Raw genomic sequence first — 15,149 nt, forward strand, 5'->3', positions numbered from 1 at the left:
AACAGCATGATACTGGTATCAAAACAGAGATATAGGCCAATGGAACAGAACAGAGCCCTCAGAAATAATACCACACATCTACAACCATCTGATCTTTGACAAACCTGACAATAACAAGAAATTAGGAAAGGATTCCCTATTTAATAAATGGTGCTGGGAAAACTGACTAGCTCTATGTAGAAAGTTGAAACTAGATCCCTTCCTTACACCTTATACAAAAATTAATTCAAGATGGATTAGAGACTTAAATCCTAGACTTAAAACCATAAAAACCCTAGAAGAAAACCTAGACAATACCATTCAGGACATGGACATGGGCAAAGACTTCATGTCTAAAAACACCAAAAGCTTTGGCAACAAAAGCCAAAATTGACAAATGGGATCTAATTAAACTAAAGAGCTTCTGCACAGCAAAAGAAACTACCATCAGAGTGAACAGGCAACCTACAGAATGGGAGAACATTTTTGCAATCTACTCATCTGACAAAGGACTAATATCCAGAATCTACAAGGAACTTAAACAAATTTACAACAAAAAATCAAACCACCCCCTTAAAAAATGGGCAACTAATATGAACAGACACTTCTCAAAAGAAGACATTTATGCAGCCAACAGACACATGAAACAATGCTCATCATCACTCGTCATCAGAGAAATGCAAATCAAAACCACAATGAGATACCATCTCACACCAGTTAGAATGGCGATCATTAAAAAGTCAGGAAACAACAGGTGCTGAAGAGGATGTGGAAATAGGAACACTTTTACACTGTTGGTGGGACTGTAAACGAGTTCAACCACTGTGGAAGACCATGTGGCAATTCCTCAAAGATCTAGAACTAGAAATACCATTTCACCCAGTGATCCCATTACTGAGTGTACACCCGAAGGATTATAAATCATGCTACTATAAAGACACATGAACACATGTGTTTATTGCGGCACTATTCACCATAGCAAAGACTTGGAACCAACCCAAATGTCCATCAGTGACAGACTGGATTAAGAAAATGTGGCACATACACACCATGGAATACTATGCAGCCATAAAAAGGGATGAGTTCATGTCCTTTGTAGGGACATGGATGAAGCTGGAAACCATCATTCTGAGGAAACTATTGCAAGGACAGAAAACCAAACACCGCATGTTCTCACTCATAGGTGGGAATTGAACAATAAGAACACTTGGACACAAGAAGGGGAACATCACACACAGGGGCCTGTGGTGGGGTCGGGGGAAGGGGGAGGGAGCATTAGGAGATACAACTAATATAAAAGACAAGTTAATGGGTGCAGCACACCAACATGGCACATATATACATATGTAACAAACCTGTACGTTGTGCACATGTACCCTAGAACTTAAAAGTATAATAAAAATTAAAAATAAAATAATGTCTTATTCATGTGTATATTTCATATAAATGGCTGCCAGAGGTTTCTGTTCATAGTGCTCAACAAATATCTGGTGAATGAATGAATGAACAGGACAAAGACTGAAGCACAGAACTAAACAAAGAGGGAAAATAAAAACGGCTCTTAGGATCCAGTTTCCATGAATTTATAAATCATAATGGCTTTTAAACTAATTCAAGTACACGGAGGATAAGAAAGATAAATGGCCGGGCGCGGTGGCTCAAGCCTGTAATCCCAGCACTTTGGGAGGCCGAGACGGGCAGATCACGAGGTCAGGAGATAGAGACCATCCTGGCTAACCCGGTGAAACCCCGTCTCTACTAAAAAATACAAAAAAACTAGCCGGGCGAGGTGGTGGGCGCCTGTAGTCCCAGCTGCTAGGGAGGCTGAGGCAGGAGAACGGCGTGAACCCGGGAGGCGGAGCTTGCAGTGAGCTGAGATCCGGCCACTGCACTCCAGCCTGGGCAACAGAGCGAGACTTTGTCTCAAAAAAAAAAAGAAAGATAAATAAATAACAGGTAATACTAGTTTGTATAAACACTCATTAGATCGAATTAAAAATGAGATTTTATATGGGGTCTTCTAAGCTTCTGAGAAGAGTATACTGAAGCCATTCAAACAAGAATTGGCATTACATAGTTCTGTGCCAAGAGTATATTCTGACATACCACAGTAGATGTTTAACTCAATTGGGTGAAAAAAGTTAAGAGACCAGCCTGGAGAAAAAAATACTATGCTACAAAAAGTAAGAAGGCTTTATCAATGCATATACATGTTATAAAACTAAAAACGCATTTGGAATCACTGAAGTCTTTAAACTAATTTAAGATACTTAAATATTAGCAAAGGGGTCATTTCCCTTTTGTGTCTGTACTACTCTGTCATCCCTGTCACATTGTCTTACAAAGAGTGAGCCCCTTGTCATTAAACAATTCCCTGTTTAGTATAGCCAAATAGAATATTTACTGCAAACCAGTCTCAGAGAAGAAAAATGAAGTCAGTAAAGGGTCTTCTTAACAATAAGAAGTGTTCTTCAGAAAATCAACAATTAACTTAACTGCTCCACCCCCTGCAAAATTAAAGTCACATACTGTATGATTCTACCTAAAAGATCGGAGGTTGCCAGAGGTTAGGGAAAGGGAGGGATGAATAGGCAGAGCACGGAGGATTTATAGGGCAGTGGAAAATACTCTATAAGGTACTATAATGGTAGATATATGTTGAAACACATTTTTCAAAATTCACAGAAGGTACAACACCAAGAGTAAACCCTATTGTAAACCATGAACTCTGAGTGATAATGATGTCATTGCAGGTTCACCAACTGTAATACCACTCTGGTGAGGGAACGTTGATAGCAGAAGTGGCTATGCATAACTGCAGGTAGAGAGTGTGAGGGAAATCTCTCTACTTTTCTCTCAATTGTGCTGTGAACCGAAAACTTTTTTTGTAAAGTATTTTTTAAAAAAAACAAAGCTTTAAAAATGTATTTTTAAAAGTATATCAGATTATTTACTTGCATATTAACAAATACGGTTTTTATATGTTAGTACCTCCTAATAAACAGTCAGTGGTGAAATAAGCAAATCAACCATCAAATAATAGCATAAATTATAAGACTCGTGTATTAGTTTGCTAATTTTTTAACAAATAATACATCAGAAATTCTCAAGTCGTTACACTTAGTGGGCAGGAAAAGGGCACTGAAAATATAAAATGACTGATAATTCAAAATGAAAAACACTTATTTGGCTTTAACAAGCATTAAATAATTTTTCTACATTGACCTTACAAATCTTATTAGGTTATCATATTTTAAAACACCGTTGAAGAATAAGGGTACAGGCAGAAACCAGAGACCTGAAGGCATTGATAGTGTAGTGATAAACAGAAATGTTTCTCTATAAAAACATATTTCCTGAGTAATTGCATGTATTGGGTTGAGTAATACCAAGGTCACAATTGGAAGTAATGTAAGTGAATAATATTAGCATTAAAAACCAAAATTCTTAAATTGCCTACAAATCACTGTATGATTTGACCCCTACCCACCTCAGCAGCCACATATTGTGTGACTCACCCTGTATTCTGTCTTCTCAAAATTCATTAAATATTCCAGGACGCTTGCTCAAGGCCTCTGTATATGCTATTCTCTCCTTGCAATCTACAACCCAAGTACCCCGTGATCATTTTTCCACTACTCTTCTCGTTCTACTATTCAATATTCATAGTTACATATCATATCTGGATAAAATAATTACGTAATAATTGTTTAATTCTTCTCCATGGGACACTATGCTCTATGAGGGCAAGGTCCATGACTGTCTTATTCACTGCTATATCTCTAACATCTATCATAGAATACAAAAGCATTTAACAAATGTTTGGACAACTAAATAATCAAAGATATTAATATTCATACGTATGTAGACAGTATACCTTCACGAATCTTAAAATAAAACAAAATGTACAACTACTACAAAACTTACTTCATAGACTCTTAGCATTTTAGAACTTAAAATGACCTTAGAGATCATGTAATCAAACATCTTCATTTTTCAGATAAGAAAATAAGGGCCAGACAGAATAAATAAATGGTCTAAGGTCACATACAGTTAATTACCTATGAACCAAGATGAGAATCCAAATCTCCTGACTTTCAAGACAGGCACCACTCTAATTCCTCTTTCAGAACTAACTCTAACAGGGATACAGGGAGAAAAAAGGTATTAATAAATGTCTTTATTTTTGACAGTTTTGTGGTATTTTTTTTTTAACTTTCAGAATACTTTGGAAAAGTCTTTCCTCATATTTTAAGTCCACATATTAAATGTTAAAACTGACTTTAAAATATGAAAACTAAAACAAAAACTGTCTCATACAGAGTAAGGCTTAATTATAGCATGTGTATTTCTGCAAAATATATCACATTAGTCTACCAAAGCAAGGATTAAAATCCTGTTAAAATTCATTTCAGTGTTTTAGGATTACTGTATTCAAATACAACACTACCCTTAAGGGAACAAGCAAATGGCAAAGAAGAAGGTTTAAGAATCAAATTGGAGAAAACTCATTCCTTTAAGCAAAAAGTTTTACCCTTGGGTTGGAACAACCTTCAATCTTGATACTATAATAAATGGGTATATTAGACCCTCAAATAATCAGCATTTCTGGGTTTTAAATCCAGAAATAATTTAAAGTAAATGTGACCTCAGTCTTTACATCATTTTAAAAGCAAGAAACCTTGACTTACCATTATTAACAACCTGTCATCTGACAGGTACTAATTAACTAGTGTAGTTCTATTCTATTTTAATGAATACCTATTTAAAATGTATTTCAATAGCAGAAAACACTTTACATGTCAGGCAAAATACTAATACCTAATGTAATGTACATGTTCTGTAGGTGTACTATACATGTTTTGTTAATTCATATCATAACCCTTTTACAGTTTCTCAAATAAACAGTTAATAAATGTAAAAATCTTAAAGGATAAAGGTGAAATATATTTAAAATATAAACAAATTGATCTCTGATATTCAATAGCATGTATTTATTTTTAAAACACAGCTCTAAAATATCCAAGATATATTAGGTAAAAATAAAGCAACTTGGAAAACACAGTTACTTGGTGAAAAATATGCAGACAGGCTTATCCATGCCCACAGACACACACAAAGGCAAGTGCACATATATATACACACATACATAAAACCTGGAAGGGTACCAAAAAAAGCATAGCAGTGATTTTTACCTGAAGAATGGGACTGGGAAATGGCAGGGGATTCAGTGGGAATGAGGGAACTTTTGCTTTTCAGTTTATAGCCTGCCATACTGTCTGAATGTTTTAAAATCATGACTACACAAAAACAACAAAATCTTCTCAGACAAATATTTGTAAGATTGTCAAGTCCATAATACCACCATGAGGTAAGAAAAAAAGGTGTGGAGATAGAGTGGTTTCTCTACTTATTTTAAGCCCTATAACAAATGTTAGCCTTAGAGGGTTATCTTCATAATGAAAGTGCCAATCACCATCATCACAGAGGGTTAACAGTTAAATGAAAAACTTATACGAAGACACTTTGCAATCTGTAAGATTTCATACAAATATAATATTATTAGTAAAATTTTAATTCTGAAAAAAACTGGTTAAATGTTAAAAATTGGCTGTAATAAATGTTTGAAAAAGAAACAATGGTTTTTATTACCTAACGGCTCTTTATATATAGACCTTATTTGCTACTGAACTATGTAAAATAAACAAAGGATAGGAAAAGAAACAGAAAAATAAGTTCTTTAATCTCCTTACCTCACAAGAAATTAGAATTTGCATCTCTTTACATCATTATACCTCAAAACATCTAAAATGTTAACTAGAAAAACCCTTTAAATTATGAATTCCCAAACATAAACGCCCATAGGTGTGTTAACACAGACAGGTACACAGACACACCCTAAGAGTAATGAGAAAAAGTATAACAGATTTATACACTCAGAAAAATGTTTAAATATATTCATACAAATATAATGTACACACACCTCTCTCAGAGCAACTCTACCTACATTTACCCCAACACTATTTTCTGTATTGTGTTAAAACAAATGTTTCAAAAATTCTTTAGTGAATGAGATTTTGTATTCATATTAGCACCTGACATTTATTTAATGTTCATAAATGCAAACTTTTATAAGATACCAACACTGAATTCTTAATAATTTAGAGCTGTCATCTCAAATATTAATTATTTTAACTAAGCTGAAATAAAGTCTTGCCTTCAAGGGAAAGAATAATACAAATAACAGTAATGATAGCAGACCTTTACTAGGGCCACCAACTAAAAAAAGCACCTTATCAAAATAGATATTTACACAGGGATTCTTTTGGAGCAATTAATGCCTACCTGAAATCGCCTCAAGCAGGCACGATTGTGTGTATATGCATGCATGCTTTTTTCTATTTTATTTCCTAGTGTCCTTCCCTGATGACTGTCAGAAACTTCTTCATAGTATATTTGTCTCTAGAATTTTTGTGCCATATCAACTAGATTAGAACTATATTTCAATCAATATTTTAAAAATTTTATCAGCGATCAATCTCAGAGAAATGGTCTGATGATTTGTACTACGAGCTTTAGGACATGAACTGTACGGCAAATGCATTACTTCCCTAAATTCTAAAGCAAGATTTTAAGATATATCACTGATTAGTAACAGCACTGCACATGGAAAACTAACATAACACTGATTTTCCTTTTCTTTGTTCAAAGTAGAAGTGAGAAAAAAATTAACTGATATAACAGTTCTTCACAGCAACTTGAGCAAAAAAGATAAAATCTGAGTTTGACAGTGTATCACAAAATTCTTGTAACAAGAAAATAAAAGCAGATGTTCTAACAGTTTGCTTGAAATGGATCTTTATTCCAGACCCCACAGGTTTTACAAAAATGGTACCATTTCTCAAGGGCACTGAATTATTTATAAATCACCACAATTTCTGCAACTACTATATGTCAAAACTATTCAGAATTCTCAGCTAATCCAAAACCCTTACTTTATATTTGATTAAATTTGAAACTGGCAACATTCAATGTTATTCAAGGGCCAATAATTAACTGAAGAAAAGCAGGGATTAGAAGCTAAACTACTGGGTTCAGGGTTCAGATGTCCTCCCTCCACTGTCTTCTTCTTCATTGAAGCTGTATCTAATTACAATAGTAGTAATGACGATAATAATAGTTGCTATGTACTGAGTTACTACTATGTGCTAATAGTGGCTATATTCTGTCTCGAGTCCTTTCAACAATCCAGAAAGGCAGGTATCATTACCTCCATCTTTAAAATTGGAGGGAAAAAAAAAAAAAGCTCAATGGAATTAAGAGTTTTACTCCAAGTCACACCTGCTGGGTTTTAGATACCCTGAGCCTTCCCTTGCCATATATGAAACATGCACTCACACTGCAGAGTCTTTGTAATTGCTAAGTTCTGTTCTAGAACACTCTTATTTCAAATACCTGAAGGATCTTCACATCACTTCTTTGAAGTCTCTTATCAAATGTGACTTGTCAGTCTTTTCTTCACCACCAAATAAATACATACCTTCCTTCCCCTTCTCACGTTTACAGTTCACATCTCATCTTTCGTCCATTGCCTTATGTTCTCCATAGCATTGTTTCCAACTAGAAAAGGTATATATTTACTTATTGTCTTTCTTCCCTAGAACGTATGCTGCATAAGGACAACTTTGTCTGTTTGGCTCATCAGTGCCTAGGAATAGGGCCCGGCTCTTCATAGGTATTCGATATATTGTTTAATAAATGTGTGAATGGCTTAATGAATATATGCAAATTCTCCTATTTCCCTTAAGAAGCACAGATGTATTCAGAGTAATATTTCAAATACAAAAAACTAGCAAGGTATACTGCAGAGGCTCCAGCTCCACAAGGCTAACAGATGGCCACAGCCTCAGAAGATAAGATACTCCCCAAAATGCCAGGACCATTGTATTAGTCCGTTTTCAAGCCTCTAAGACATACACGAGACTGGGCAATTTACAAAACAAAGAGGTTTATTGGACTTACAGTTCCACATAGCTGGGGAGGCCTCACAATCATGGCGGAAGGCAAGGAAGAGCAAGTCACATCTCATGTGGATGGCAGTAGGCAAAGAGAGAGCTTGCGCAGAAAAACTCTGGTTTTTAAAATCATCTGATCCCATGACACTCATTCACTATCACAAGAACAGTCCAGGAAAGATCCGCCTCCATAATTAAACCACCTCCCACCAGGTTCCTCCCATGACACGTGGGAATTGTGGGAGTTACAATTCAAGATGAGATTTGGGTGGGGACACAGCCAAACCGTATCAACCACCATCAGTACTGTATTTCTTCTTTGAGGAAATACTTAACTCAAATCACCTATTTTTTTAATTGAATTGTTTATCTTTTTGTTGTTGAATTTAAGAAGTCCGTTATATATCCTAAATAGCAAATCCTCATTAGATATATGATTTGCAAATATTTTCTACCACTCTATACACTGTCTTTTCATGTTCACGATAATGTCCTTTGATGCGTAACATTTTAAAATTTTTATGAAGCTTAATTTATCAATTTTTCCTCATTGCTCATCCCTTTTGTATCATATCTAACAATCCATTGCCAAAACCAAGCTCATGAAGATTTGCCTCTGTATTTCTCAATGACTTTATCGATTTAGCTCTCATATATAGACGTTTAACCCATTTTGAGTTAAATTTTGTATATAATATAAGGTAAGAATCTAATTTCATTCTTTTGCATGTGGAAATCCAGTTGTCTCATTATTATTTGTTGAAAAGACAAATGGTCATTTTTAAATAGAGATAGTTTTACTCCTTCCCTTCTAATTTGAATGTCTTTTATTTCTTTTTCTTATCTGTTTTCACCGTTGACTGAACATGTCATCCTTGTCAAAAAACTACTTAGCCATAGCAGTATGGGTTTACTGTAATCCCAGCACTTTGGGAGGCCGAAGTGGGCGGATCATGAGGTCAGGAGATCAAGACCATCCTGGCTAACACAGTGAAACCCCATCTCTATTAAAAATACAAAAAATTAGCCAGATGTGGTGGCACATGCCTGTAGTCCCAGCTACTCGGAAGGCTGAGGCAGCAGAACTGCTTGAACCCAGGAGGCAGAGGTTGCAGTGAGTCAAGGTCATGCCACTGCACTCCAGCCTGGGCGACAGAACGAGACTCCAACTCAGAAAGAAAGAAAAAAAAAAAAACAGTATGGGTTTATTTCTGGACTCAATTGTACTCCATTGATCTCTGTCTATCCTTATGCCAGTACCACTGTTTTGATTACTGCAGCTCTGTGATAAGTTTTGAAACTGGGAAGCCTGAGTATTAAGACTTTGTTGTTCTTTTTTAAGGTTGTTGTGGCAATTTGAAGCCCCTTGAAATTTCATACAAATTTGGGGATTAGTCCTTACATTTCTGCAGCAAATTTTATAATTCTCATGGGGATTATCTTGAATCTATAGATCATTTTGGGTAGTATTGACAGTTTAACATATCAAGTCTTTCTACACAAGTTTCTGCTATGTAGAGGGCACTAACCACAGAAAGTACCAAAAAAATAAAAAAGAAAAAAAGCACTTCTTCTGACATATAGTTGGCCCTGTATCTGCAAATTTTGCATCTGTAAATTCAACCAACTCAGACTGAAAAATATTCAGAAAAAGTTTTTTAAAAAAATTATACAACAACAATAAAAAATAATACAAATTAAAAAAATATATAGTATAGCTATTTAGATAGCATGTACATTGCATTAGGTATTATAAATAATCTAGAGATGATTTAATGTAAATGGTGGGGAGAATACACATGGGTGATAAGCAAATATTTTGCCATTTTATATAAGATTTGAGCATCCACAGATTTTTATATCCATAGGGGGCTCCTGGAACTAATCTCACGCCGATACAGAGAAACAACTGTAACTCAATTTTCTACAAGTATCTGTTACTTAATAAATGTATTTATATTTAACTTCTTCAGAAAATTAATTTATTTCTCATACCTCCCTTTAAGCTCTACCACCTTAACTTGCTTTTTCTCCAGATCACATTTCTACCTAATATTACTTTATGTAATTATTCCTTGCATTTCTTCATTCCCCTAAAATGTAAATTCCATGAAGGTAAGAACTAAGTTTTATTCACAGCTATAACCCCAGGACCTAGAACAGTATCTGATATATACTTAGTTGTCAGCAGTTGTAGAATTTTGTAGTTTGTTTCCCATTTACTGCTCCAGACTGTTCTAACCAACCACAGGCTTCAGATGAGATCTACTTTTGTCCCTAAGTGTTACAAAGTAGCCCTTCCAAGCTTACCATGATTATTTGAGGGCTACATGGAGAAAGAATTCCCCCTGTGTAAGAACAACACCTAGTTAACAAGTACATCTATGTAACAAGTAACATGTTGAAAGCCAAGTTTTAAGACAGTTAAGCTGCTAAGATGTTTAAGTCACATAAGTGAAACTAGAAGCAGGAAGACCAGTTAGCTACTGCAATGGTCTAGGTATGCGAGTAAAGGGCCATGAAGTAGAATAGAAGAAATGGGAGGGAAAGGGAAGGGATATTTGGGAAAAACTTTGCTAGAAGAAAGACTAACTTTTCATTCTATAAATTTTCATACTACTACTAATGTACTACCTGTCAGAAATCATTTATATGTATGTGTGTACATACACACACATATATATGAAGTCACATATTTGTATATTACAGGGAAAAAGTAGAAATAGTTTGCTTATACTATATACCTTGTAGTCCAATCTGCAAAACAGCTGTTTTATTTCCACGATAAGTTAAAGAAGAGATAAGTGAAAGTTTTCCCTGAAATGAGAAAAAAAAATAGTTACAAAGAAAAGTCAAATGAGTTTATAATGAAACCAAGATATAAATAAAAATTAGAATTTTTATAGCAACAGTTTTATCTTTCAAGAAGTCAAAGTACTGTGTTCAGGTAACTATTTTAAGACAAGGAACAGTGCTGAATTCGTTTTTCTAGGGAAAAATCAGGTCTACAAATACTTCAAGGTTTATAATATAATTTCTTAAGTAATCCTATTAGGTAGGTACTATGAGTTCCTTATTTTGCCAATAATTAGATCAACTTTCCCTGGCTTTGTTTTAATCTGTAATATTGTTCTCTAAAAAATAATAAAATGATGTTTGCTCCTAGAAAGAAATGAAAACTTAATAAAGATTTAGAAATGCAAAACAGAAATATCATAAATATAGTGTGGACAAATCTACAGATTAAGACGTAAGTACAGTTTAGTCTTTGTTCAGCTTCTGAAACTAACCAGCTCTGTCAGTTTAAAAAAAGTTATTTGAGTCTCAGATAAAATGAACTGTTTAATCTGGTTTCTGTAAATAAAATTTAAAAATAGATCCTATTAGCCTCCCAGGTTAATATTCCAGACTTTGATACAGCTAACAAAAAACACATCAATTTTACTTATAAAATAGAACTCAATTTTACTTATAGGAACATAAATAAAAATATGGTTATCAACAATGCATAATGATTTACAGTCAAAAGCAAAAGTAGTTACATTTAGAAGATAGAAAGCTGAAAAAAAGTAACAATGACAAAAAGTTAAACAATCTGTAAATCTCAAAACTTTTCTTGACCCAGAAGTGTTGAGGTGACAGGGCAACCAACTAAGCAGAAATCTGAGAAAAGCAGGGTACTTCTAATGAGAATAAAACAACTGTTTTATTTCTGTCATAAGTTAAAGAAGAGATAAATGAAAGATTTCCCTGAAATGAAAAAAAAAAAATAGTTACAAAGAAAAGCCAAAGTTTATAATCACACCAAGATATAAATAAAATTTTTATAGCAACTTGCTTACCTAAATGACAAATGTTCCCAGATATCTGTAAGAAAAATTCATCTAACACTTTTAATGAATTGCTAGAGGCCAAGTATGGGGCAATGAAAACACATGGAGCCCCGGAGCTGCAAACACAGGGGAATTCATATTCATTTACATGCGCTTCTCCACAGACCTGACAAGGTTCAGGACAGAAGTAGGGCAATGGCAGCAGCAGTTACTGCACGAAAGGCAGGAAACTCTGCTTGGATCTTTCTCCTCTTTCTTTCAGAACAAAGGCCTTAAAATGCTGGGAGAAGGGCAAAAAAACATGTCAACCCACGACTATTGGTGGAAACCCACTGCAGCTGAAAGGCAAGAACAGAAAAAAAAAACCTTCTATCCCTGTTAGGGGTGGGCAGGAACAGGTACATAGGTGAAAGGCCCAGACCTATACAGCTAGAGGCAAAGCAGGATCATTGAAAAGGCCCCACTCACAAGACCCGGGACCTACTGCTACCAAGACAGGCTTCATCAGTACAGAGAACATCTACCAATTAAAGGCTAACCAGTACCTAGTAAAAAGTAACATAGTCTACTACTGGAAGAGAAGACCTGGAGCAGGGAGAGAGACCTTATTTGAGGCAAAGCACAGAGGAAAGATCTAAAACTAAGGATGGGGAAGACAAAAGAAAAATCCTCTAGTCGACCAGCTCTGATCCTACATACAAAGTAACTTTAGAGGAATATGAAGCCTCTAGTGCATTGAAGAACCAACAACAACAAATCCCAAACCTAACTCTACCCCTGACTAGATGAACTCAATGCACCACACTAAAGGCCTAGCACAAAGAAAGACCTACACATGCCCAGAAATAAAAACTACCTCAATTTCCACTGTCCTACACAAGACGTATAGCTTTGAACAATAACAACATATGAGACATACAAAAAAGGCAAGAAAAAACACAAAGCAATCAAGAGAACCACAATCAATCAGATTAAATGACAACTTAATCAGGAGGGGTAAAGTTGAATAGCTGCCCTATATAAACTCCTAGATGCATCATTTCAACCTTCCTCACTGAGAGTACAAGAAATCCCCTTCACATAGCAGGAAGACATCTGGCCCTCACTGCATCGCTCTGAATGGGGAGAATGGGCAGGGAGTTATTGCTGAGATATGCTGAAATGGAGCAGTTGCTGAGAATAATATAATTATGTGGTGCTTAACAACAGGGATACATTCTGAAACATGTGTTGTCAGGCAATTTCATCTTTGTGTGAACATCAGAGTATGCCTAAACCAACCTACATGGTATAGCCTACTATACACCGAGGCTATACAATATAGCCTATTGCTTTTAAGCTATAAACCTGCACAACATATACTGTATTAAATACTGTAGGCAATTATAAGACAATTGTAAGTATGTATCTAAACATATACAAACCTAGAAAAGGTAGAGTAAAAACACAGTACTATGATCTTATGGGACGGACCACCATCATATATGCAGTGCATTGTAGACTGAGATATCGTATACACTGCATAACTGTGATAAGAGTCTGACTCTACAAATTCTGTTTGCTTTTAGGACAAAAATGAATTAGTATAGATATAAAAAACATAACACATCCTGTTATGGACTGAATTGTGTTCTCCCAAATTTCAGGTTGAAGCTCTAACCCCCAATAACTTTGAATTTGACTGTATTTGGAGACAGGGCCATTAAAGAGGTAGTTTGGTTAAAAAGAGGCCATTAGAATGTGCCCTAATCCAGTCTGACTGGTGACCTCAAAAGAGAATGGGACATACAGAAAGATACCAGAGTCTCGGGCAAGCACAGAGAAAAAGCCAGGTGAAGACACAGCAAGAAGGTGAGCATCTGTAAGCCAAGGAGAGACCTCAGAAGAAACCAATCTTGCGGCCACTCTGATACTGATCTTCTAGCCTTCAGAACTATGAGAAAAATAAACGTTTAAGCCACCCAATCTGTGGTACTTTGTTATGGCTGACCTGACAAACAAATATACACTTCTTAAAAACTGGGGATTTTCTAAGCTCAGTGACCCTCAGATGTGCTACAAACTCCATGTGCACATTATGTACCTGGCCCTGCCCCCATGGGACTTGGGGAGGAAAGAAGAACCAGTGCAAACATGAAGTTCATGTTCCCTGCTGTGCCAATAAGTAATATACTACCTAAATCTATTTGGGTGCCTTGCCTCCTTAACAGCTGAATCTAGAGAAGTGTAGCATGTCAGCCTACGAGCTATATCATATACTGTTGCTTAGGAACTATTTGAACACTTGACATTTACTCAAATGAAATGAAAACCTATGTTCAGATAAAAATCTGTACATATATATTTACAGTTGTATTATTCACCATCACAAAAACTGGAAAGAATCCAAATATTCCTACACTGCGCAAGGGATGAATAGGCTGCAACAAAATTCTAATCACCAACAGAAAGAAATACTACTGAAAAAAAACAACCTGAAAGAATGTCAAATGCATCATACTAAGTGAAAGAAGCCAGATGCAAAAGGTTACATGCTGTATAATGCCATTTATATGACATTCTTGAAAAACAAAAATACAATGCCAGGAAATTGGTAAGCGGTCATGAGTGGTTAGAGTTGGCAAAGTAGCTAACTATAAAATTCTAGAAGGTGATGAACTATTTGATTGTGATTGTGGTTACATACACATTTGCACATATTTGTCAAAACTCATAGAAGTCTACACAAAAAACAGAATGTAGCACTAAAATCCATTTAATAAAATTCAAAAAACATTGACATCTGCAGATTAGAAAAGGGTATGTAAGTACACAATAGAGAGCTGAAAAATGATTCCAATATGTAAAAGAACACAAATACCTCAATCTTTTTTTTAAAAAAACGAGCATTCTACATAGCAATCTGTTAACCATGAGAAATACATAAAAGGTATTTCCTAGTTTTAGCCCTACTAGATACTAACATGTTCACTTATAGCTAAAAGAATTCGTTAATAAAAATGTTAAAATTGGACAGGGGTGATAGCTCATGCCTGTAATCCCAGCACTTTGACAGGTCAAGGTGGGAGGATTGCTTGAGGGTGCAGAGTTTGAGACCAGCCTGGGGAACATAGAAAGACCCTGCCCTCTAGTAGGAACAAAAATAAAATAAGAACTTAGTAAGCTGTCATAGTATTTAACATCTCTATATCAAGCATACAAAACAATAAAAGTATGTCAAAATTAGATGCAGCTTGGAAATAATCCTTATCAATGATATGTCAAAAAGGAATCAAATCATGGCACTTTATTAATAAATACAAGTATACAAGAAATATCACAC

At 35.2% G+C, this 15,149-nt stretch overlaps 1 protein-coding gene across 41 annotated transcripts in view; it reads right to left on the minus strand.

The window, feature by feature from the left end:
- Positions 1 to 15,149, minus strand: part of POT1 (protection of telomeres 1) — a 114,407-nt gene that overhangs the window by 88,362 nt on the left and 10,896 nt on the right. For 32 of the 41 annotated variants that reach the window (XM_028846241.2, XM_077998129.1, XM_077998126.1 and 29 more), the window contains one exon: positions 10,739 to 10,811. In XM_028846241.2, coding sequence (XP_028702074.2) covers positions 10,739 to 10,811 — 73 coding nt within the window. Of the gene's footprint in view, positions 1 to 7,519; positions 7,600 to 10,738; positions 10,812 to 11,836; positions 11,963 to 15,149 lie in introns of those variants that run through there. The other 9 variants (XM_077998115.1, XM_077998116.1, XM_077998113.1 and 6 more) reach the window with 4 other exon arrangements.

The sequence above is a fragment of the Macaca mulatta genome, chromosome 3 (genome assembly GCF_049350105.2).
Source record: "Macaca mulatta isolate MMU2019108-1 chromosome 3, T2T-MMU8v2.0, whole genome shotgun sequence".
In the NCBI taxonomy this organism is placed as follows: domain Eukaryota; kingdom Metazoa; phylum Chordata; class Mammalia; order Primates; family Cercopithecidae; genus Macaca; species Macaca mulatta.